The sequence below is a fragment of the Melospiza georgiana genome, chromosome 22, assembly GCF_028018845.1.
Source record: "Melospiza georgiana isolate bMelGeo1 chromosome 22, bMelGeo1.pri, whole genome shotgun sequence".
Taxonomy (NCBI): Eukaryota; Metazoa; Chordata; class Aves; order Passeriformes; family Passerellidae; genus Melospiza; species Melospiza georgiana.
In genome coordinates this window covers 5,610,459-5,632,937 of record NC_080451.1, presented here as the reverse complement: position 1 = coordinate 5,632,937, position 22,479 = coordinate 5,610,459, and the positions used below count along the sequence as shown (strand labels likewise).

The window sequence follows — 22,479 nt, the reverse complement described above, 5'->3', positions numbered from 1 at the left end:
CCTGTGCCAGTTGAGGGGAGCACGTGGAGCAGCCAAGGGGGTTTGGGGATCCCCCTGCAGCCCCACTCAGGGTTCCTGCTGCTCTAGCCTTTGGAGCTATTGGGCACCAGAGCCAGAGCAGCGTGGGGCCCTCCCTGCCATCACCTCAATTCACTTTTTAGCTGTCTGCCCAGTGGCCACGGCTGGGTGTGTGCTCACCTGGGGATGAAGGTAGCTGGTGCCCCAGGATTTTGGAATCCTTATGGGATTAGGGGGAGCTGTAGGTTTGGGGTTAGCAGGACCTTGCCCTTGCAGTGCAACCCATTCTGTCTCTCACAGCTCCCGGTTCCAACTCCCCCAGCCCCTTTTCTCACGACTCCCAGAGCCCCCAAACATTTCTCACAGCCCCTCATCACAATTCTCACAGAGCCTGTCACATCTCTCACAGCCCCATTACAATTTTCAAAGCCCCTGTAATGATCCTCACAGCTCCCCAATAAGACTCTCAGAGCCCCCCCCATTGTGTCTGAGTCTCCCACTGTTTCACAATCCTAATTCTCCCGTCCCCCCATTTCTTGCACCTCTCACTCCAATTCTCTCATCCTGCCATTTCCCACACCCCACCCCAATTCTCCCCTGTTTCTCTCCCCCCCCTAATTCTCTCACACCCCCACCCCAATTCTCTCATCCCCCCAATTTTCCCGTCCCCCCGTTTCTCACACCCCCACTGCCCCCGCCCGTTCCGCGCACGCGCACTCCCTCTCGCCGCCCCCCCCCCGCGCGGGGCGTTGCGCGCTCTCGCCCCGCCCCCCCCGCCGGCCCCGCGGCGCGCGCCCCGGGGCGCAGTGCGCCTGCGCGGGGGCCCCCGTGTGGCGCTGCGCGAGGCGCGGGCAAGGGAAGGGAAAAGGGAAGGGGAGGGGGGGCGAGCGAGCGAGCGAGCGCGGCCGGGCCGGCGGAGCAGCGGGAGCGCGGGGGGGGAAGGAGGAGGAGGCGGCGGCGGGGGCGCCGCGCTGCCGCTGCCGGAGGAGGAGCAGGAGGAGGCAGCGGGAGCGAGCGAGCGGGCGGTGCGGCGGGGGGAGCCGGCGAGGAAGCGCAGCCGCGGCGGAGAGCGAGCCCGGCGCCCGGCAGCCGGCCCGGCGGGCAGGGGGCCCCCCCGGCGGGGATGGTGCGGTCCGGCGGCCGGTGGCGCTGAGGGCGGCCGGGCCCCGCGGCGGAAGGGGCGGAGGGCGAGGCGGAGGCGGCGGCGGGCGGCGAGCGGCGGCCGGCGGCGCGGCGCGGGGGCAGGCGGCGGCCGGGAGCCGGGGCACGGGCGGCGGGCTCGCCCCGCGCCGCGCAGCATGGTCCGGGAAACCAGGCACCTCTGGGTGGGCAACCTGCCGGAGAACGTGCGCGAGGAGAAGATCATCGAGCACTTCAAGCGGTGAGTGGCGAGCGGCGACGGGGCCCCGTCCGGCCCGACCCGCGGTGTGGGGAAAAACGAGGGGAAAAACGTGGGAAAGGGGGGGAGGAGTGCGCGGGGACGGCGGTTCCCGTGGAGAGGAGGAGGAAAACAGCGCTGTAAATAACCCGCGCCATGGCGGGATCGGCGGCGCGGCCGGAGCGGGGAAATACAAAAATGGCTAAAAATGGACCCGAAACGACGGAGCAGCAGCGAGCGGTGCTCGGAGGTCGGCACGGAGCGGCTCCCATGCCGAGGATGTCGGGAGGCAGCGCTGAGTCTGGCCGACTTGTTTTCCATTCCTTTTTTTTTTTTTTTTTTTTTTCAAAATTATTCAACGCTCGGACTTTTTTTTCTATTTATTTTCGCCTATTTCACTGCGTTTCTCTCCCACCTGGAGCCATGGAGGATGCTGCGTGTCCCCCCGAGGTGCAGCGAGCTGTGGGAACCGAAGCGCCTGCAGCTGCGAAAACGTGACTCTGGGGAAAAAAAAATCACACAAACCCACGGAGAAAACACGGGATCCTGCACGCGGGAAGCACTCTGGACTCCTTATATCGTACTGGGTTGTTTTTTCCTTTTTTTTTATTGCATAGGTTAATCCCGCTCATAAGGAAGTAGTAGCTGTTTGCATGGTTGGGTTTTTTCCCTCCTCCCTCCGTCTTTCCCTGCGAGGAGGAGGAGGAGGAAGGGACTTCTTCCCCACCGCCTCAGCAACACCTTTTTCCTGTGGAAATGCTCTCGAGTTGGTACACCCTACGCTGGAAACTGGTTTTTTGGAAGAAAAAGAGAGTAACGAGCCCTGCTCAGCTCATGGCCCCTCCAGGCGCTTTGCTTTAATCCCACCAGCAGCAGAAAAAAAAATGGATTTTGAAGCTTCCTTTAATCTTCCTGTGCTGGAAAAATGACGGAGCGTCCTTAATAATGAGTCACCATGGGAAAAATAGATGCGGTGACACCGAGGGGGAGAAAGGAAGGTCCCAGCGCTTCTTCCCTGGTTTCTGGTTGTCTGTTGTGGATGGAAGGACTGGGGGTCTCGCATCCCCCTCCATCCTCCTGGCCTCAGCTGCTGCAGCAGCCAAACCCCATCTCTGCATCCTCGTCGCTCTGAAATGGCCCTGTTTTAATCAAGCTTCACCTTTTTTCACCTTTGTTATCCCCCTGAGCCAAGAATTCGCCGCTCGGTGAAGGCGCGGGATGGTGGATGTGTATTCAGGGTGGTTTGTCGTGTCCCTCAAGTCCTGGTTACGCGACCCAGTGCTGTTTACAAAGCCAGGTTTTGGGGGGAAAAGGCTCGCTCTGGAGTTATTTGGTTAATTCCAGCCATAACTAGCTGAGGGAACAGGCGCTCCACGGTGCAAATCTGACATTCCTCGGTTTTATTTTGTCCAGTCCTTCTCCTTTTATAAGATGTATTAAAGGAGGGAAAAAGTTGCCATGGTACTGTTGCTTGGAGATGGATGGGAAAAATGGCAGGCGCTGAATTCATTACCTTTTTTTTGGTTGTTTTTACCTCGGCAAATCGCGATCGGAGGTTTGGGAGGGAGCTTTGTAGCCAGGCATTTCTCCCTGGGATTTGTGTGGTTGGACGGGGCTGATCCCACGGCAGCAAACAGTTAAAACACGCTCCAGCCCTTTGGCTGCAGGTACCGAAGCAGGGGGAGGCAATGGCAACACCGCCTCCGAATGCTGCCGGGATGCACCCAGCGGGGTATTTGTGGCTGGAAAAGGGGCGAGGGGCTGAGCGAGGCTCGGTGTGTAGGTGCTGTAGGTGGACAATGGAGCAAGGCTTCCTTTGTATGCCCGTGCTCGCCTGGGGGAAGGGACAGGCGCTGCGCAAGGCGCTCACAGCACAGCACCGGGGGATTCTCCTCGCACAGCGAAGGGAAGGGAAAAGCGGCTGCCCGGCCCTGGAGGGGGCAAGGGGAAGGTTCTCTCTTTGGGAAGGACGCTGTATCGGGAGGGAAAGTCTTTTGGGAGGGAGCGGGGCTTGGCAGAGCCCGGTTCCCACCCATCCCCCAGCCTGGGAATAGGGCGAAGGAGGAGGCTGAGCCGTGGAGCCATGGGAGCCGCGGGAGCGGGGCGAGCTGCGGGGGAAAAGCGCCCCAAACCTCGGCCGGGAATCGCCTCAGCCCCCGCCCGAGCCTCCGAGCGGCTCACTGAGTGTTTGTTTGTTTTTCCGCTGGGCTGGGGAAATACTGTCCTTCCCAGATGGAAGCCCGCTGGCTGGGCTGTTGCACGGTGCCCGTTTGAGAAACAACCATCTTGTTTCCAAAGAGGCAAAAATTCAGGGAAAACTCCTAAAACTTGCAGCTCGGCAGGAGTATGGAGGGTTTGCTGCCTCTCCTCCCCCCCTTCACTTAACCACCGGCTGTGGGAACCTTGCTGGGATTTGCAGGCTCACGAGGAATTCTATAAAGAAATGAATTAAGAATTTCGAAGAAATACATGTTTTTATTCTTTTTCCCCAAATGCTCCTGATTGGTTTGTGTAGTTTACTGAGGTGAATGGAAATAGCACTCCCTGCTGTGAATTCTTCTCTCAAATTAGAGAATACTGAAGCTGGTCTCAAGAAGCACTGGCTTACATGAGCAGTGCTGTTTTTCTCCTCAGAAGCCTTTTAAAAATCTTTCCTTGGTATTAAAGGAGATTGCAAAGGAGAGATTCTCCATGCATTTAAATACATCGACATTGTTTTTCAGTTTCTTACCCAAATACTCCCTTTTCAAAACCCAGTGCTCTGTATTTCCTTTCAGCTGAGCTATTAAGGCACCCTGAAATAGAAACACAGCCAGTGCCAGGACTGGAGATCCACTGTTCAGGTGGAATAAGTAGTGAATCCGAGTTATGATCTGGGAGATGTGAGCTTGGGGAAGTGGTGGGAGCAGTGGTTTGGGTTCACCTAATTAATGCTGGAAAAAACCCGTCGTTCCCTGTCCCTGAAACAGATGCTCAGCAGCTTGCAGAACAAGGCAACTAAATATAGTAACAGTTGTCCCCAACACAAGTGCTGCCCTTCCATGTTTTTTTTTCCTCCCTCTGTTTTCTTCCAGTTATCTGAAAGAACATGGCTTTGTCCATTTACTGGTGTTTTAAAGGGCAAAGAGGAGTAAAAGCCTCTTAATGATGGACCATGTGACTGTTGTGTGCAATCTCCTGTGCTGGGGGAGAATTAAGACATTCACAGTGGCAACCAAGTCCAGGAGGAACCCTGGATTTCAGGAAACAAAAGTGCTCCTTGAAAATCAGTGGAATACACTGCAGATCAGGGCAATCTTGGAGAAAATAAATAACTTTTAAGGGTTTTTTTTGGGGTGGGAAGTGGGCTTTGTTTAGCTTTGCTGTGTTCCAGTGTCTTTCTCACAGGAGATGCTTTGGATGCCTCCTGGAGAAGTGGTTAAAGGCATTTTAAACATAACTGCAGAAAACCTGCCGTGACAGCGAGTGTGTGTTTGCAATAATTCCTGGAGAATATTTGGTCAGTTTGTGAGGAAATGTTTTGTCTTGATGGCTTGGAGTGTTATTTTGGCCTGGGAGGGTGGAATCTGTGCCTTCTGCTCCGTGTCACTGCTGTGGACTGAGGTGGTATAAGGGAATTTTGGTGGCTCTGGTGCAGGACTGAGGTGGATAAGGGAATTTTGGTGGCTCTGGTGCAGAACTGAGGTGGTATAAGGGAATTTTGGTAGCTCTGGTGCCCTGGGGAGAATGGTGACAGCCACTGCTGGGGTTGAACACTTGGAGGAAGAAATCACATCAGGCACCTGCAGGTCTTGCAGTGCCTTTCTACAGGAACTGGCTTGAGTCAGAAGGAACAGTGCTCCTGGTTTTCTAGCAAAGCTCTTAAATGTGTTCCCTGGCATTTTCTGGTGATCACTGATCAGTAAGTCCTTGGATAACTTGGGATGGTTGTCCTAACTCAGCTCAGCCATACAGATCTCTATCCAGGTGTATTTTTATTGTAGGAAAATACTGAAGTAAGGCCACAGAACTACTCTGTTTTGTCACTCTGTGTCACTTTAGGCATTTTCACAGATGAGGTGCTGCCTTTCCCAGCCCAGAGCTGTGAAGGAGGGGAGGGTGCAGTTTACACCTGTGTTTTACTGGAGTGATGTCTGGAATCACGGGCAGCATCAGAACTTGTTGGTGCTGGTTTTACAAACACTTCCAGTAACGTAATCCAGAGAGCAAAGTAGGATGTTTGGTTGGGAGACTGGGGCAGGGGGATTAAAATAATTGCCCAGACTCAGAAGGGGAGTACATGAGTCCTTCTGGTGGGTTCCAGTGACTGTCAGCCTCACGTGGAGTGTGGGCTCCTTGGTCAGTCAGGTGGCTCATTGGGGTGATGGTGCTGCTGGCTCTGGTGGTGGTTCCACCCTCTGGACTCAGCCTGGGTGATTATTTCAAAGAAACTTAATGAAAAGCCACAAAGAGTGTAGATTTGGACTAAGCTTCTATTAAGTGGTTTTATATGCTGAGCTGTGGTAGAAAGATAAGTTGATGACACTTGGTCACAAAATTCTGTCATCTGCTGAGCCTGACTGGCATTGTTTCTTCTCTGAAGACTGGCATTGTTTCTTCTCTGAAGTTTCTTCAAAGGTCCAGGCTGTGTTTAGTTGTGATTATTTGTATCAGCAGCTTCTGTTGTTGAGCTGTTCAAGAGCCATGTTGGCTTTTGGTATTTCTTGCCCTTAGTGTAAATTCATTTAGCACAACAGTAAAATAACCCCTGCAGAGTACAAGAAGAAAGATTCACATGTTGAGAACTTACCAGTCCAGTGAGGCATACAAAGGTATTAAATCCATTCATCAGGTCAGAGCAGGAGATGAATAAAGGCTTAAATTCACTTTGTGATAGCCTTGTTTACTGGTTTTTTATTCCTCCTTGCTTTTCATAGGCCTGAAAGTCATGCCAAGTTCCCTGGCAAATGACCTTACTGACGTCTTAAGGTGTGTCCAAAATTAGGACCTTGTCTTTGCTGAGGGCAGAGAGGCACTCACTGCCTTTCCATAAAAAAGGAAGTAAATAACCAAATGAGTGGAAGGCAGGTACTGGATGAGGTGATGAGTCAGGGTGGACCTGGGGCTCCTCAGGAGCTTTGTTTTTGTGAGCTGATGTGTCACAGCTGCAGCTTGTCTTGCTGCTGTGGTGGTTTCACGCTGCTGTTGGGTTCTGAGGAAGAGGAGGAGGTGCCCTTTTGCATGTGCAGTGTGAAGAGGCACCTGAGAAATAACAAACACCAAAACTGTTCTCTGTGTACTGAGGGTCACCCCTCCTGGCTGCTTTTAGGCTGCTGAAGGTTTTTGGGAGAGTTGCAGTTGGGTGTGAGTTGTGGAGCTGCCACTGGGTTGGATATGCTCTGGATTTATAGCTACCAAAAATAAGAACCAGTGAGATATTTCACTTGTGTTTTTGATTAAGTTCATTGAACTTGCTGAGGTCTGAGAACGCCCTGAAACCAAAGACTGCAAGGACCAACATTCCTAAACAATGAATTGAGGAATAAACGAGAAAAATGATTGCTCTCCATAATAAGATTCTGAGTTTAGCTGCATCTTTGGCATGCTGATTTAGGAATCTTGTGGGAGGAAAAGGAGCCTGAGGATGGAAATTCACCGTGTGCAACCAGCCTTGCTGCTTTCCTTTTCTCAAGATTTTGTGGTGTTCTGAAGATTGCTTGGACAGTTAATGAAAATCAGACAGAAGTTGCTTTTTTCATCGCCCAGGCTACAAGTCAGCAGTGTTTCCCACCTGGTGATTGTACACACAGTTATTTGGAGGTTTCACCTTTCTGCTTGGGGAGTAATGGCAGCTCAGATCTCCTGAAACCCATCTCCACCACTGTTCTGCAGCAGCACATTCAGAGGTGATGAAGGCTCCTGGACCACGAGTAAAACACAGCAAGTGCCGTGGTTTGTGCATTTCAGTAGTTACTGTTTAACCCGCTGTAATCATCTCCTGCAGTCTGTAAAATCCTGCAGCGTGAAGATAACATCCTCCAGTAAAAGAACAAACATTGTTCCAGGCTTTTTATAAATACACCAGATATATCCCAGGGCCTGTCAGCAGGAAAGATTGAAGGCAGCACCCTTGAATTTGGTGAAACAACGTCCTTCCTGGGATGGATTTTTTGGAAATGCATTCTGTAGCTGTTGGTGTGTGGCTGGCTCTGGACTAGAGTTTGTGTGTCTGTGCCTTGTGTGAGGTGCAGACGTTGGGGAGAGAAGGAGCAGAGTTTGGATGTGAAAGGAACATCAGTTTTCTGCTCAGACAGGAGAGCAGCAGTCTTTCGCAACGACCGTGTTCTGGTTAGAGGCTCGGACATTTTTAAGAACAAAAGGGAGCTTTTTTTAGCTTCCTTTCTCTTCCCCTTTTTAATCAGGCTCAACAACTTAAAACTGAAAGGGCTTTTTTTGTATAAGCACGCTTTGATCTGGAGCTTCCACATCTGATCAGAATGTCCTGAGAGCGCTCTCATCTCTCCACTGAGAAGCCAGAGAAATCCAGATATGTCCAGAAGGAGGGTGGTGAATGGATGATCTGCAGGGCTGTCTGTTGGATACTGCTGGTGAGGTAGTTCTGACTTCTGTGTGTTCCTCTGTCCAAATGGAGCAGTTTCCATGTCTTTTATTATTCCCAGTGTGGTGGGAAGTGAGAGCTGTGTTCAGACCAAGTTCCTGTCACGAAGGTGGTCAGGTACCCAGTCAGAGCTGGATTTGAAACCATCTTTCAGCTCACCACAAAGAACAGCCAGACTGTAAATGATTCTATTAAGCAAGTAGTGAATCACCTACAGTTTTTCCTCCAGGAAGAAAACTGACCTGCTTGTGTTTGCCATCCATGGGATTCATTGAGAGTAACTTGGTGTTCCTGTCACAGCTTTCCCTGTGTCCTCGCCGAGGTGTTCACGGCTTCCGCACGGCACAAAGCTCCGCGCCGCGCTCCATCTGCTGCTGCTGCGGGGTGAATGCCTCCCGTCCTCATTAGCAGTGATGGCTGCCAGGGAGATCACAGAGGCTCCTTTAAATGCCCCTCTTTAGGCTCTCTGTGGCAGCTGCGGGTGACCTGTAATAGTTAATAGGGCAAAATAAGAAAAATAAATTGCCAAGTTGTATGTTTAAAGAAGTCATCTTTGGAGGGGAAAGAAGCCTTCCGGCCTCATTAGCATTCTTTCTGTGAGGGGAATAAAAGCTCAGAGTGGATGAGTATCTCCCTTGTATATATAATCAACATCTGATTTCATTTCATGGGATCTGTGAGATGCTGCTCTTAGGAAGGCAGCTGGAGATGTATCCAAACATCCAATGGCCAGCACAGTCACTGCCTTGTAATCAAAGTCTCTGTAAACCTTGGGTCTTTTTCTTAACTCTGAAAAAACTTATTAGAAGAATTAGCAGCAGAGAATCTTTGCCACATTTGAAAAATAGAAGTGGCTTCAAGATTGATGTTGTAGATGATAAGGCTGGTTGTGGGTATGGTGAGATACACCATTTTTGGCAGCAGTTGAGCTCAGGAAGCATCTCTTCCTCTGCATCCTTTCAGAGTTTACAGCCCCTGGGTTGGCTGCAGTTAATGCTCTTGCCTGCCTTGTGTCAGTCTGATTTTGCAGCTTACAGGTGAAGTTCATCACTTGGAACAGCATAGCACGAGGGAGCAGATTTCCCAGCAGTGGTATTGGTGTATCCTTGAAGCCCAGGAGGAGCCCTTTGGTCTGGTAGTACATGTTCACCTCCAGATACAGCTCTGCTCAAGTCTTTGGTGTGGGGAGGCCTCCTTTAAGTCAGCTCATGAAACCAAGGTGTGAAACCTCGCCTGTTGTTGCCATGAAACTCCAGTTTCCAGCTCAGCTTTGCAAAACTTCGACTTTGAGTTGCACTAGAAGGAAAACCATTAAAGTCTGGCTGGTTCAGGAGCTCAGCTCTGGAAAGTCCCAGGATCTCTCCTGTGGAGAAAGTGCCTGGAGCGCAGGTAGTCACTGCAGACTAAACACACCCGAGTGTGCCAGGCTCTTGCCGGGCGCTTGTCAGTGGGGAATATTATTTTCCTTGGGCTGACACCTGGCTCACGCCAAGGACTGTGCTGCCAGTTGGTTTAGTCACAGGGACAAGCACTTTCTCCAGGGCGATGGAAGCGGTGAGTCATGAAGCAATGAATTAACATTTGCACATCTGTGTTTGGTGACTGGCTGGTGTGGCAGAGCGGGAGTGGCTGGACTGGCTGGGAACTGGCTGGATTTCCTCTCTGGTGTCAAGATCATAACCTCTTAGCATTGGTGAGCTTTTGTGGTTGGGGATTTGATTGAGAGTCCTTGGATCCATGGCTGATTTCTGTCAGAAATGAATTTCAAGTTGTCAAACCCGTGGGCTGAACTGATGCCAGTCACTAGTTCAAACCCAGTTGAAGTTTGAGGGGGGAGAGGAGTTCCATCACTTGAGGTGGTCTCAGGGACTGCAGACAGATAAATATTTTTTTTCTTCTGAAGTACCATTTTCTGGAAAGCCTACAAAACCTTGGAGAAGAGGCTGTAAATGTCTGTTGCTGGAGAAGTCTGTACCAGTGGGACCAAGACTTCCAAACTTCAAGATGATCCACATCTCAAGCGTTCTGCAGCGTGGCAGGGAGACCATAATGTTGTGACTCTGCATTTTCCTCCATCTGCTGCTGAATACATGCAAAGCAGGGCTTGGAGAAGCAAAAGTGAGATGGGGAATTACCCTTTCATGTAAGAATGAAAAAAACCTTGATTAATCAAGAGATTCCCCTACAGTTGCAATGCAGTGCATTCTTAACATCAAATCCAAACAAATCCTAAAATCAGTCACGCAAAAGAACAGGCTTGAGCAATTCCCCTGCAGAAAGTGTTGAACGTAGGCTATCACCACTGGTGTTTTTGAAGCAAATCTGCAGATTATGCTTTAAGCTGGAAGGAAAAAAATGCCCTGGAGATGGAATTCGGCGGCTGTGCCTGGCGTGTAGGAACGTGACGGTGCGCATCTGTGTAGGTTGGGGATAAAGAATCACAACTCGTTGTGCTTGAGACAACACAGCTGAACATGCAGAGTTCCTACATGTTTCTGTAACCTTTCTGTGCTTCTACAAATAGTGGTATTTATTCTGATCTGCTTGGAGAGCAAGACTGAAGTATTGCTGCCATGTGTATATATATATATATCTTCCCTAATCAATTTTGAACCCATTTGCCAGTATCAGCTAAACCTGAGGGCGAAGGGGATATTCAGTCTCAGAGACATGACGTTCCTTTGAGTTTTGTGAAAACAAGCGGTTTTAATAGAGGAGAGAGACCTGATTAGCGACCCCATGGAGAGAAAAGCTGCAGTGAGAGCACAGCCCTTATTAGACATTAAAGAATCCACATGGGAGAGAGGTGTTCCTGACCGTGGGAAAAGCTGCAGTGGGAACTGGCAGTTATTGGACGCCAGAGAATTCGACCTCAAGACATGCATCCGTAAGAAATGAGTCTTCATTAGTTCTGCTCACAAAGCTGCTTTGATTTTTTTTTTTCTTTTAAATAATATATATACCAATAAGCTATGGGTGCTTCTGTGCTTTTCCTTGATTGTTCCAAAGAAACAACTAGGAAAAGTGCCTTAGTAAGAGACTTTGTGCTGGCTAGCTGAGGTGGTTGTGCCTTGTCTGGCAGCTGTAAGTGGCTGATGTTGTGTCAAGCCCTTCACTCCAGCACAGTGGAGCTCTGGCTGGGCTGATGCAATGCTGGGTTCTCCTGTGCTGCCGGCAGCGGAACTGCTGACTGGGGTGGGGAGGATATTAAATGTAGCCCAGTGAGATGTTGCATGGAGTGCTGAGAGGCGTTTTTATTCATCCAGCTTCGTGTAATCCCCATGTCCAAAGCATGGCTTCAGCTCCCCCGCCCTCCTCTTCGCCCAGGTTTGAAAGGTTGCTGGGACTCCTCCTTGGGGCTGTTCCGTGTCCTGGGGGTCTTGCAGTGGAGCTGGTTTGTGTTTTAAGGAATGGATGCACCTATATTCAGATGTGACCTGATGTGTGTTGGCTGCAACAGCTGATCTGTGGCAGAACTGGTTGTCATAGGGAAAAATTTCTTGGTGTGTTGACTCTTGGATAAAATCCTTGCTACTGAAAGTGGGAGCTATGAAAAACCAGGTTTGAATATTCTGTTTCTTCCTTCTATGGTACATAACAATTCCATTTGTATATTAATATTTCAGCAGTATCCAGAAGGTCACTTTGCAGTAAAGACATAAATAAAATGTCTTCATTAGGAATCACTCTTATTGGGGGTCTTAAAATGGAACATTTGGCTGAGCTGTAAAGAAAGAGGCAAGCACTTGTTCCAGCATGGCTTTATCTCCACAGTGTCTGATCTGTTGAGCGTTTTGCTCCTAAATACCAGAAGTATCAGGAGTATCAGTGAATGTGCCTATGCTAGCTTTTTAATTTCCTACTTTGTCATCTCTTAGGGAGGGATTACGAGTGCAGACAAAGCCCTGGCTGTTTTCTGTGCGTGGCAGGAACACGTGCTGTATCTCATTAACAAAACCCCTGTTTGTAGTCAGGAGCTGGGAGATTTCCCATTGAGTGCTATTGGGGGCCAGAGGGAGCCGCAAAATCCAGAGGGGTCTGGGTTTGAGTGGTTTGGGTGTTGGAGCAGGAGCGTAGAAGTATGAGAGTTGTGCTCAGGATTCATCCCAGGATTGTCTGGCTGAGCTCTGTAACCTGGGTGATTGTTTCTGTTCCTGGATTTTGATGTTTCCCTGAAGATCTTTATTACTAGAAGAAGTGCTGCAGAGAATGCCCTGAAGAACGTTGTTTTTCTCCCCCCAAAGGTCACAGAGCTAATAAAGATCACTCTAAGCAGGTTTTAAAGCATCTCAGATTGTAATCTAGAAAATGATGGGAGCTTGGTAATTAGGGCATGTTTCTGAATCATTGTTGTCACAAGGGCTGCTCTTGGTGTGGCTCAAAAACCAGAGCTTCTTGTGATACAAGGAGCTTTTATTTTGCTTGGCACTGGGAAGGTGAAGGATTTCAAAGCTGCACATCTCCTGGATTTATCACTCATGGATGAGCTTTCCTACTTGTGATGGTCTGGAGTGCTGTCCCAGCCACTTGCTGTGTTTTATCTTTATAGACACAGCAATTGATCTGCACCAGTGCCCTCAGCACGGGTGAGAAACAGGAGGAGCTGGAAACCATTGCAGAGCAGGAGATGATGGTGTGAGTTGCCATTGTGGAATCATGGTGGGGATGGCTGACACTACTGGAGTTCTGCAGTGAATGGCTGTGACTTCTTCAAAAGGAATTGGCAAGGAAGGAGAGGTGGTGGGGTAGCCCTGTGTGTCAGGAAGTGTTTGGATTGTCTAGAGGTTAATGATAGTGGTGACAGGGTTCAGTGTTTATGGGAAAGAATGGTGGGAAGGCTAACAAGGCAAATATCCCAACGGGAGTCTGTTCTAAACCACCCAGCCAGGACACCAGTTTCATCTGAAGAGACAGATGAAATATTCTGTAAGCAGCTGGGAGAAGTCTCATGATCACTCTTGTTCTTGTGGGGGACTTAAGCCTACCACGTGTCTGCTGGAAACATAGCAGAGAGGAAGCAGTCTGGGAGGTTTGTGGGGTGTGTGAAGGACACAATTGGTGAGGGAGCCAACCAGGACTTGGTATGGAGTTGTCCATAGTAAATACTGCTCCTGGTCTGCCCTGAGTGCAGCTGCTGGCCCAGGCAGGCCTACCAAGTGAAATGATTGTAGCTCAACCGGTGACAGTTCCTCACATTTATTAGATTTAAAATTAAGTGTAGTTTTCCAGGATGGTAGAATTCTGCTTGTTTCTGTCAAGATCTATCTCAGTGAATTGGAATGATTTTCATCCCAGTCCTGTGCACACTCTTCTCAATGGTCTGTCCCTGATTTTGGTGTCTGCTGCACTTTAGTTACTGTATTTATGAAACAGTCAGTGCAATTTTGAGTGGTTTTTGTTTAGATGTCTTGATTTTTCTGTGTCTCTCAGTCCTCAAGTCTCCTTCCATGCCAGGCATGTGATGATACTGTCAGATTTTGAGTAATGCTCTGCATTACTTGAGGCACAGTTTAATTCCAAAGACGTGCTGCTCAGGTCTGAAGATGGTGAAATACCACCTTATATCACTCTACATATGAAATTGCCTTTCTAAAAAAAAATATAAGTGTATATATAAATTTTATAACAATAAAGCAGGTGGCTATAATGCTTATGAATCTTGGAAGATGGTGGAATGTCATTTCCTTAGGATAAGTGTGTTGGAACTGCTGTGTATTTCATTTATTGTATCACTGCCCTCTTTGAGATCAGTTGTAGTGCCGTAATCTTTGCAAGCGCCCGTGTAGAGACACAAGTTCCCTTTGTGTTGCTGGCTCAGGAACTCTCTCAGTGGTGAATATTAAACACCTTTTGTGAGCGGTGCGGGCGGGAGACGCTCACTGTGCGATTCCTGCTGGGAGCTGGTGGTACTGGAGGCCGGTGCTCAACTCCAAACGGGATTTCTGCAGGATAGCTGTCCCTGTGGCTCGGTGTCCTGCTGCTGGTAAGATCCCAGTGTGGTTGGTGCTGCTGTTTGCTGTATTATTTTGTGTATTCTGTGGCTGGGAAGTGGCTGCACGTGCTGTTGTGGTGGGCCAAGTCTCTCAGGCTGTGAAATGTGTGTCCATGATAGCAGAAGATCCTAGAACTGATGTTCGTGGACTAAACAGACATCCTTTAGCCTGGATAAAAACCCCCATGGAGGGTGATGGCATTTTGCTGTATGGTGGTTTAGTAGCTGCACATCCTGGATTTCCCTGTACCTAGAGCAAACCTGCTTTGTCCAGGGCTACAGTACCTCTAGTGTGGGGTATTTGGACTGATTTGGTGTCAGGAGTAAGGAGAAGAGGCACAAACATCTGGTGAAGTATTATTTCAGGACACATTATTTTGTTATGAAATAACAACAAAGCCAGAGGAATGTGATTGGCCAAGGAAAGCTTCAAGCTGTGCGAGCGTTTTACTGAATAATGCAGGCTGGGGCTTGCTGGGGTTATATAATCACAGAGGAGGAAGGAGTTTGAGTGTGGCACAGCAAAATCAGCCAAGCTTTTCAGATGGCTAAAGATACCTGACTGCAGTCAAAGGGAACCTGAATGAATACAAAACACTGGGATGTTCTGCTGTGTCGGAGCAGCTTGTCAAATCATGCTTGTAATGGGTGGTGCAGAAACACACAGAAAAAGCTCCTGTGTTATTTTGGGTCCTGCGGTGTCTGTTGCATTTAGTAGTATGTGGAATGGAGCACGGCACCAGCTTCTAAATGAAAATGGAGTGAAGATTCTTTGGCTGGAATGTAGCTGACCTGCAGAACTCTGCAGTGATGAAGACAGTTGGGTATGAAAGGTCTTCACAAACCTGTGGGAAGCACAGCAAGAGAAATAGGAGAATACTGTGATTTAAGGTGGAACTTGGTTTATATTAAAAATCTCCCTCACTTCAACCCACCTCTTCTTATCATGTACAGATCTTCCTATAAAGATCCTAATCAGTTTATAGAATATTGTAACTAAACAGTAAGGTTTACTCACTACACAATTACTGGCTGGCATTCTCGTAGCCCGTGCTTTGTTTAGAATGATTTTTGGAGCAGCAGGGACGGTGCAGGAAGAGTGTTCAGAGTGAGCAGCCGAGCTGAGATGGTTTATTAGAGCTGGAAAGCCGAGGTGCCGATCCCCGGGGTAGGGAAGGCTGGAGGGTGTGGGATGGCTTTGGCTGTGCCTGGGTGACACGTCGCTCCTGGGTAGGAGGAACCAGCCCGGCCCTGCATTGGCAGAGGCTGTGCCTCCCAACCCGGCTGTGCTGTCTCCTGCTTTGGGAGGAAGAGCTGAGGAGGAGGAAGGGCTGCAGAGCGAGGGAAACATGCTGAGCAGCTGTGCCAAGAGCCCAGAGACATTTCAGCTGCTTGAATATAGAGGTGCTTTGATCTACAGTGAATAAACCGATAATGCTTAAATTATGAATTCCTTTTCTTTGTGTGAAAAGCTGGATTAGCGTGCCTTTGTTCGAGCAGTGATTATTGAGCAACTTTTTTTCTGCAAGGGCTGCTCGATGTGTGTTTACAGCCGGGTGCTTCGGTCGTGCTGTGCTGGTGGAGGGGCTTGGTGACATAACAGCTCCCCACGTCCTTGTCTCCTCCGCTTGAGGTTGAACTGTAAACCCCGCCGAAAACACGGCCTCGGCCGCTTCATTACGATGTGGAGCTAATGATTAATCTGCAGGAGTTGTGGACTGGAAGAGGCACTAAAAGGCCTTGTTTTCATTCGCGTCTGCGGAGTGGGAGCCGAGCGAAGGCACCTCTTTGTTTCTGTTGGACTGGCAGCGATTGCAAAACGCAGCCTTGGGAAGGGCTGACGCACAGGTGTAGCGATATGAGGCGAAGGTTGAGAGGAGCTGTTCTGGCAGCGCTACCAAAGGTCGTGGCCATGCCTCCCCTGGCCTTTTGTCCCCTCTTCCCAGCCCTCTGCCTGGACAAAGGTTGCTCCTCGGAGCACGTTCACCTCCATCTTGCCTTGCTTCGGCGTAAGGAAGCGCAGCGCTCTCCTCCCCCGGCCCTTCAGAAAGTGTGGTGGTTTTTTCCTTGTAGCGTTTCTGTGCTGCAGTGAAGCCGTGTGGTGATGCAGCACTGCAGATCTCCCTCCTCTCCCCCTGGTCTCCTCCCGGCAGCATCTGCCAAGACAGGAGCAGCTCGGAGAGGCGCCAATGGGTGCGGCCGGGCCGGATCGCTCGGCACATTGATCCTGGCGGAGGGGACCGAGGGATGTCTGCAGTCACAGGACTGAGATAAACCTTCCTCTTCCAGCAGCTCCCCTGCAATACCCAGGGCTCTCTCCTCCTCGGGTTTCTTTCATCCCCCGCTTCTGCTCCCTTTCTCCTCCTCCTGCCTGCCTCCCTCGCTTTCAGCAAAGGCGATTGCCACAGATTATCCTCAGGGCCTGTCGAGGGTGCGGGGCAGGACAGTCAGGCACAGCGTATATTTATGTATGGATAACGGGGGATTAACAGGCGCCGTCTCGGAGTGGAGTGATTTACCACCATGGCTGCACTGCAATACAGTAGTAGCCTCCCCCATACATTTCTTATTTAGGAAAAAATAATTAATAGCTGAAGTGCACTTCTTCCAATATAATAATTCATATTGGGAAGAGTCACAGCTTTGCTAGGTGGGTTTTGTGGTAGATGGGGACCTTATTACACTGGTGTTTTGTATTCTGTCTGCTTTCTGGGCAGCCTGAGCTTAGATATTTGAACATTTTAAACACATTCTGCATCTTCTACAGCAGAAGAATGACAGTTCTGACTGTGTATGTATAATAACGTGTACGTGTTAGGATTTCAGAATTAGGCAGTAATTGTCAAGGTGGGGAGCAGGCAGTCGTTCAGAGCCCAGCTCTGATGTCAGTGGCAGGCAGTGCTTCATGTGAGGGGGGCCATGGTGGCTGCAGTCAAAGGACAGCTAGGATTTTAGGGATATTGATACCATTATCAACAGTATCTTAATCCTGTTCCCCCCTGAAGATTGAAGGCAAGTACAGGTTCACATTGCCAGAAACTCAATGTGTAAACACAGTGAGCAAAAGGAAAGTGTGTGTTCTAACCAGTTGGTTTGGGAGCTACACGGTTTAGGTGTGAGGGCTGGAGTTAAAAAGGGTGATTCTAACTAGGATTCCTAATTACTTTCCATATTTTTTGTCACATTCATTCATGGCACGAACATTTTCTCAAATAGGCTTTTTCCTGTTTTCCTTCCCTCTCCTTCCTTTCCTGTTCCCTCTCCTGCTCTCTCTACATCTGCCACATCCAATTAGGCCATTTTTTTTTTCCCTCACGCAGATTTTATTAACCATCTCCTCTACTCTTCTGGGCTTTCTAAATCTTACTTGCAAGGCAAGATAACCAAATCCAGCTTCCAAAGAGAGCATGCTTTGAGAAGCAGCTTTTCTGCAGTTCCATTTGCCATTATTGGAAGCTTTTAATTAAATAAAATACAAAGAAACAATAAAAAAATAACCAGAGCATTACAGATTAGGAAACTCCCAAGAATTAACACAGGCACAAAGGTGACAAGCTCAGCCCTGGACAGCTGAGAGGCAGGAACGTGTCTTGCGTGTGACTGTGTCTCTTTATGCCCAACAAGGCATTTATTTTATTTTATTTTTTTCTTGGAAGATGCTCTCGTTTGTGCACACAGCGTATTCAGTGGAGTATAAACCAGGGAAAAAAGGGCTCTAAATCCAAACCAGGTTATATATAAGTGTAGTAGGTCAGGCTGGAATGAGAAGGCAGCAGTCAGCCAGGCAGGTTTTCAGATCGTATTTAAGGATTAGTCATCCAACAACAATGATGAAATTGTAAGGTGTAGGAAAAGCCAGGCATGAAACCGAGGCAGCTCGGGGATCTGACAGCGTGTGTGCCTCAGCCTGGTGGTTGTATTCCCTTCTCCTGTGTGTGTGGCTGAGAACAGTTTTGCCTGTGTAAGGTCTGTTTACATCTGCCCAGCCTTGTGCTGCCTTTGTGCATAGAAATTTTTTCACAATAATTCTTCGTGGAGTTTACAAATACTTCCTGATTAGGTTTTTTATTTGTGCGTCCCTTTCCTCTCTGTCGGCACATTCAGAAATACACTTTCTGCCTTCTCTTGTCCTGGATTACCAGCTGCAGTTCAGAGCTTTTCCCTGCTTTGCTCACAATCTTTTGGCAGAGAGAGCTGAGCACCCAAACTCTGCAGTTGTTGGCTTTAAAATGTCACTGTGCTCATCCCGCCCAGCTTGTCCTTTCTACTGTGAGTGGATGCAAGTTATTTAAATATGTTTTTACATCTTGTTTCCTTGTGTACACAAACATGTTTGGGTTTATTTTTATTTTGCATAGACATTTACTCATCCATAAGTGCCAGTGTTGCAGTTACTTAACATACATTATGTAGGGTGGTGTCACATTCCCTCCAGCATTTGTCAGCTCCTGTTGGGCAGCTGGGGCTGCAGTGGGGCTGGGAGGCTGAACCCCAGGTCTGGGGTCCGTGTGTCCTGCCAGGTGTGGGAGTAAACAGGTTTGGGATCAGGAGGGAGGATCACAGTGGAGACTCTGGGTTAAATACAGATCGAAGTAGTGGAATTGCTGTGTCAAGGTCATTTGTCTCCTAAGAAAATTGATGGCTGTCTGTATTTTTCCTCGTGACACGGTTTTGTTTTAATTGTGCCTCTTTAATTGTGTCAGACTAACGATGTGCAGGCTGCTCTGGTTGTGAACACCTTTCTATTTCTTCAGCCGCTGCTGCTCTGTTGCTATAAAAAGGGTGATCCCATGGTAGGCTCCCCACACTTCAAGAAAGGAGTTTAAATGTAACCATGGAAAGTTTAAATGGCTTTTTTCTCTCTCCAAATGGCTTTTCCCCTCCTAGTGTCTCCCAATGATTGATTTTCCTGGCACAGGGGAAGGGTGAAGGGTTGGATGTTGATTTTGCAGGAGGCAATGTTATTAAATGTGGTCTCTTCCCACCAGCACTAACGTGTGTGCTCTGCTTTGCTTCTCTTCCAGATATGGACGTGTCGAAAGTGTCAAAATCCTCCCTAAGAGGGGGTCGGAAGGCGGAGTGGCAGCGTTTGTGGATTTTGTGGACATCAAAAGTGCCCAGAAGGCACACAACTCTGTCAACAAAATGGGAGATAGAGACCTACGGACGGATTATAATGAGCCAGGAACCATTCCCAGTGCTGCGCGGGGATTGGATGATACAGTTTCCATAGCATCTCGTAGTAGAGAGGTTTCTGGGTTCAGAGGAGGTGGTGGGGGGCCCACTTATGGCCCCCCACCATCACTTCATGCACGGGAAGGACGTTATGAGCGGAGACTTGATGGGTAAGTTCCAAGGTTTCTCTAGGCAGGTATTTTGTATTTGATATGGTGAGAAACACAAACTCGTATCTAGGGCCCCCAGATGGATTTAAAATTTTGGGAATTATCTATGTTTCCTATTTTGGGTTGGAAACGGAAGTGATTTCTATCCCAGTGGCTGGTACCTTGTGGATCCATAGAGGATGTGTCCTGCAGCTGGTTGGATATCTACCTACACTTGCAATAAGGTGGTTTTAAGATGGAAGATTTCCTTTGGCCAGCATCGATATTGGAGTTACTCTTTTCTAGAAGTAGCGATCCCATTTCTTGGATAATATTAAGGCCTTGCTGGATGTATCCCTGCTGCCAGATGGAGCTATCTTACTCTACAACATGTGGTGAAGTTCTCTGTGGAGTATCTTCGGAATACTAGAACCTAGAATTCGGTGAAAGCTTGATGCCTAGCTCTCAGTTCTCACTATACGCAGCGGGTATGTTAATTGGATTGTCACCACAAAATTCAGAGTAGACTTTAATGATGCGGCCCCTTGGATTCTACCGACAACTCTGAGCGATGGAAATAACGCTTGGATGGAGAAGACCGAAGGCAGCTTGTGATGGTTCCATTTTGGATCTACATCATTTCCAAGTTATTGGGATTATTCTTTCTGATGGTATTGGCAAAAAGAGATGACGGACTTTACTAAATTTTGGAAATTATAGTTTATTTTTTTTTAAAGCTGGGATAAGAACTACTGCCTTGAATTTATTGGATGGTATACAGTCAAGACGCCAGTAGCCATGGGGAGTGGATTACTATCTAGCCTCCTAAAAAGCTCTGCTGCTCCACATTAAACATACTTTAGCTTTAAGGACGTGGTGCTAATACCCGTTTGTGGATACACCAGTGAGAAGTGACTGGGCTGGATGGTTACCAAGGCGGCCAGAGGATGCCTGCTGGCAGCAGCGTCAGGGCCCTCGGGCCTCGGGGGATCTTCTACCAGCTGCTTGATTCAGACTTAGGGCTGGAAATTAAAATTATGGATCTATTTAAGTGCCTTCTGTCTCAAGAAAGAAGTCTGGGGGTTTCAGAGTTACGGTTTCAGTCTGGGACTACTTCCGTCCAGTGGAATTTTTTTTTTGTGTCTTGTCACTAAGAATTTTTTTTTCTTGTTGGTTCATCTAAAATATCATTTGACACCCTTGCCCATTAAGAAGGTGGATTACCCCTGTAAGAGGGGCCAAAATTGGGGAAGTTATGTTCACAATTCTCTCCCTAGATTTAATTGGGAATATAGGTCGTGTTTCCACACTTGGAAAAGGTTGGTATGTCCTGCCCTGTGTATATTAGCCCCTCTCCTAACCCAAGTCAAACCCTCTCTTTCCACTAACTCCAGTAGCACTTAGTACTAATAGATAAATGAAGAAAGCACTGTAGCCAGTAGCTGTTCAGCTCTGCTTCCTCTGTCTGTCTTCTGTGTCCTTCTCATGGATAAGGATTTGTTCTTTCTGTCAGCTCTGTAGCAGTAACCTGCTAGAAAATACTGCTTTTTCTCTGACCTCATTAAATCAGCTCTCACTGATTAACACTTTGTAGGATGCTAAAGGCAATCGTTTGTAAAATTGTTGATCTTGGTCCTTCAAAAGGGGAAAAAAAGAACCAAAACAGAGACCCATTTCTGTGCCAGATTCTGAAATAGCTTTCAAAATTCCATTGTTGCGAGCAAGAGGTAATGGAAATAGAAATGCAACAATGAATTTCAAGCAGATGTAGAAGATAATGACATTCTCTTGCACTGGTTAAATAGTTTTTTATATATCATTGGAGAGAAAAAAATGCAGGCAAGATGTGAGGGAGCCCTATAGAAAGCTTGCTATGAGTTACAGTTTAACAACAGAGAGTGAATATATTGAGAGGATTAAGGATCTAATGATTCATTGGAGAAGGAATGGAAGGAACTTCCTGAGATGCTAATCGAAAAAAGATTCAAATCCCATTTTCAGTTTATAAAAGATCCCTGAAATATTTCTGCCATTTGAACTAGAGCTGTGATGCAGGAGAGGAGGAGGAGGCACAAGGCAGAATTGGGTTATCAGGATTCAGGAGACTGAAGTGACTCATAACACATTCTAAAGCAAGAATCTGAGAGAGAAGGCTGAAAAAAAAGGTTGAAATGTCCTTTGTAAGATGGATAATTAATTTTAAAATTAATTTTGGCTACCCTGACATATTTAGAATTTTAGAAGTATTTTTTAAATGTTCAAAGTAACCATTCTGAATCTTCCATTTTGTAGATGTAACTAAGATGTACCATCTTGGTACTTGTCTAAATTGGAATACTCAACTATTTGTAGTATTCCTTTATCTGTCAATCTCTTTATTTGAGAGATCACACTAACTCAGAACATCACTGAGCCTTTATCATTTTAAAATGTTCAAAACACTGAAATGAACTGGACTGTAGCTGCTGGAAAGCAGCAGCTTATGCAGATAGAAATTCTGTGATTGCAGCAGTCCAAACAAAACACTGCCTAAAAATTGGATTCCCAGTCTATGTGTAGGGTCTTAGTATGTTCTGGGAACCTGCATCCTTGCAGTTCCAGCATTAGTAATGGAGATGTTTCTTTATCATCCATAAATTTTATAATGAATGATTGTAGCAATCTGGTCAAAGCAAAAATTCCCTCTAAGAGGGTAAAATATTTTAGAGCAGCAACAAGAAACCCCCTGATTTTCTGGGAAATCTCTATGGGTTATGCCACCCCTTTTGAAAGCAGCTTCTTACCTATGGGTCATGCTTTGCATGGAGGCTTTCATGGCTACAGCCCAATTTGTGATGCCATTTTTGCAGAAGGATAATTACAAGAGCTCCAGTAATTACCACATTTTGGAAAAAAATATTTTTGAAGCTCTTAAGCAAAAATGGAGAGAAAAAGGAGAATTTAATGGTGATGTCCACAACCATGAAGTTTTTCTTGTTTACAGAATTTAAAAGAAAAAGAACAGTTGAAATGAGGATTCTGCATGGGAAAGCAGAATTTTTTTCCCTGTGCAGGCAAGTTGCTGGTCATGAAAGCCCCATATTGTGATTAAACCAAAATGATTGCTCAGCTTGATTGTATACAAATATAACTTTGGAGTCAAGTAAAATGTTTGGAAGTTTGTCATTGT

General features: G+C 47.7%; 1 protein-coding gene across 3 annotated transcripts in view; it reads left to right on the top strand.

Annotated features, from left to right (window-relative positions):
* The first annotated feature begins 1,282 nt into the window (after window positions 1-1,282).
* The window catches only part of SPEN (spen family transcriptional repressor), a 66,419-nt gene continuing 45,222 nt past the window's right edge, over window positions 1,283-22,479 (top strand). For all 3 annotated transcript variants that reach the window (XM_058039126.1, XM_058039125.1, XM_058039124.1), the window contains exons 1-2: window positions 1,283-1,399; window positions 19,011-19,331. In XM_058039126.1, coding sequence (XP_057895109.1) covers window positions 1,317-1,399; window positions 19,011-19,331 — 404 coding nt within the window. In that variant the 5' untranslated portion in view covers window positions 1,283-1,316. The remainder of the gene's footprint in view (window positions 1,400-19,010; window positions 19,332-22,479) is intronic.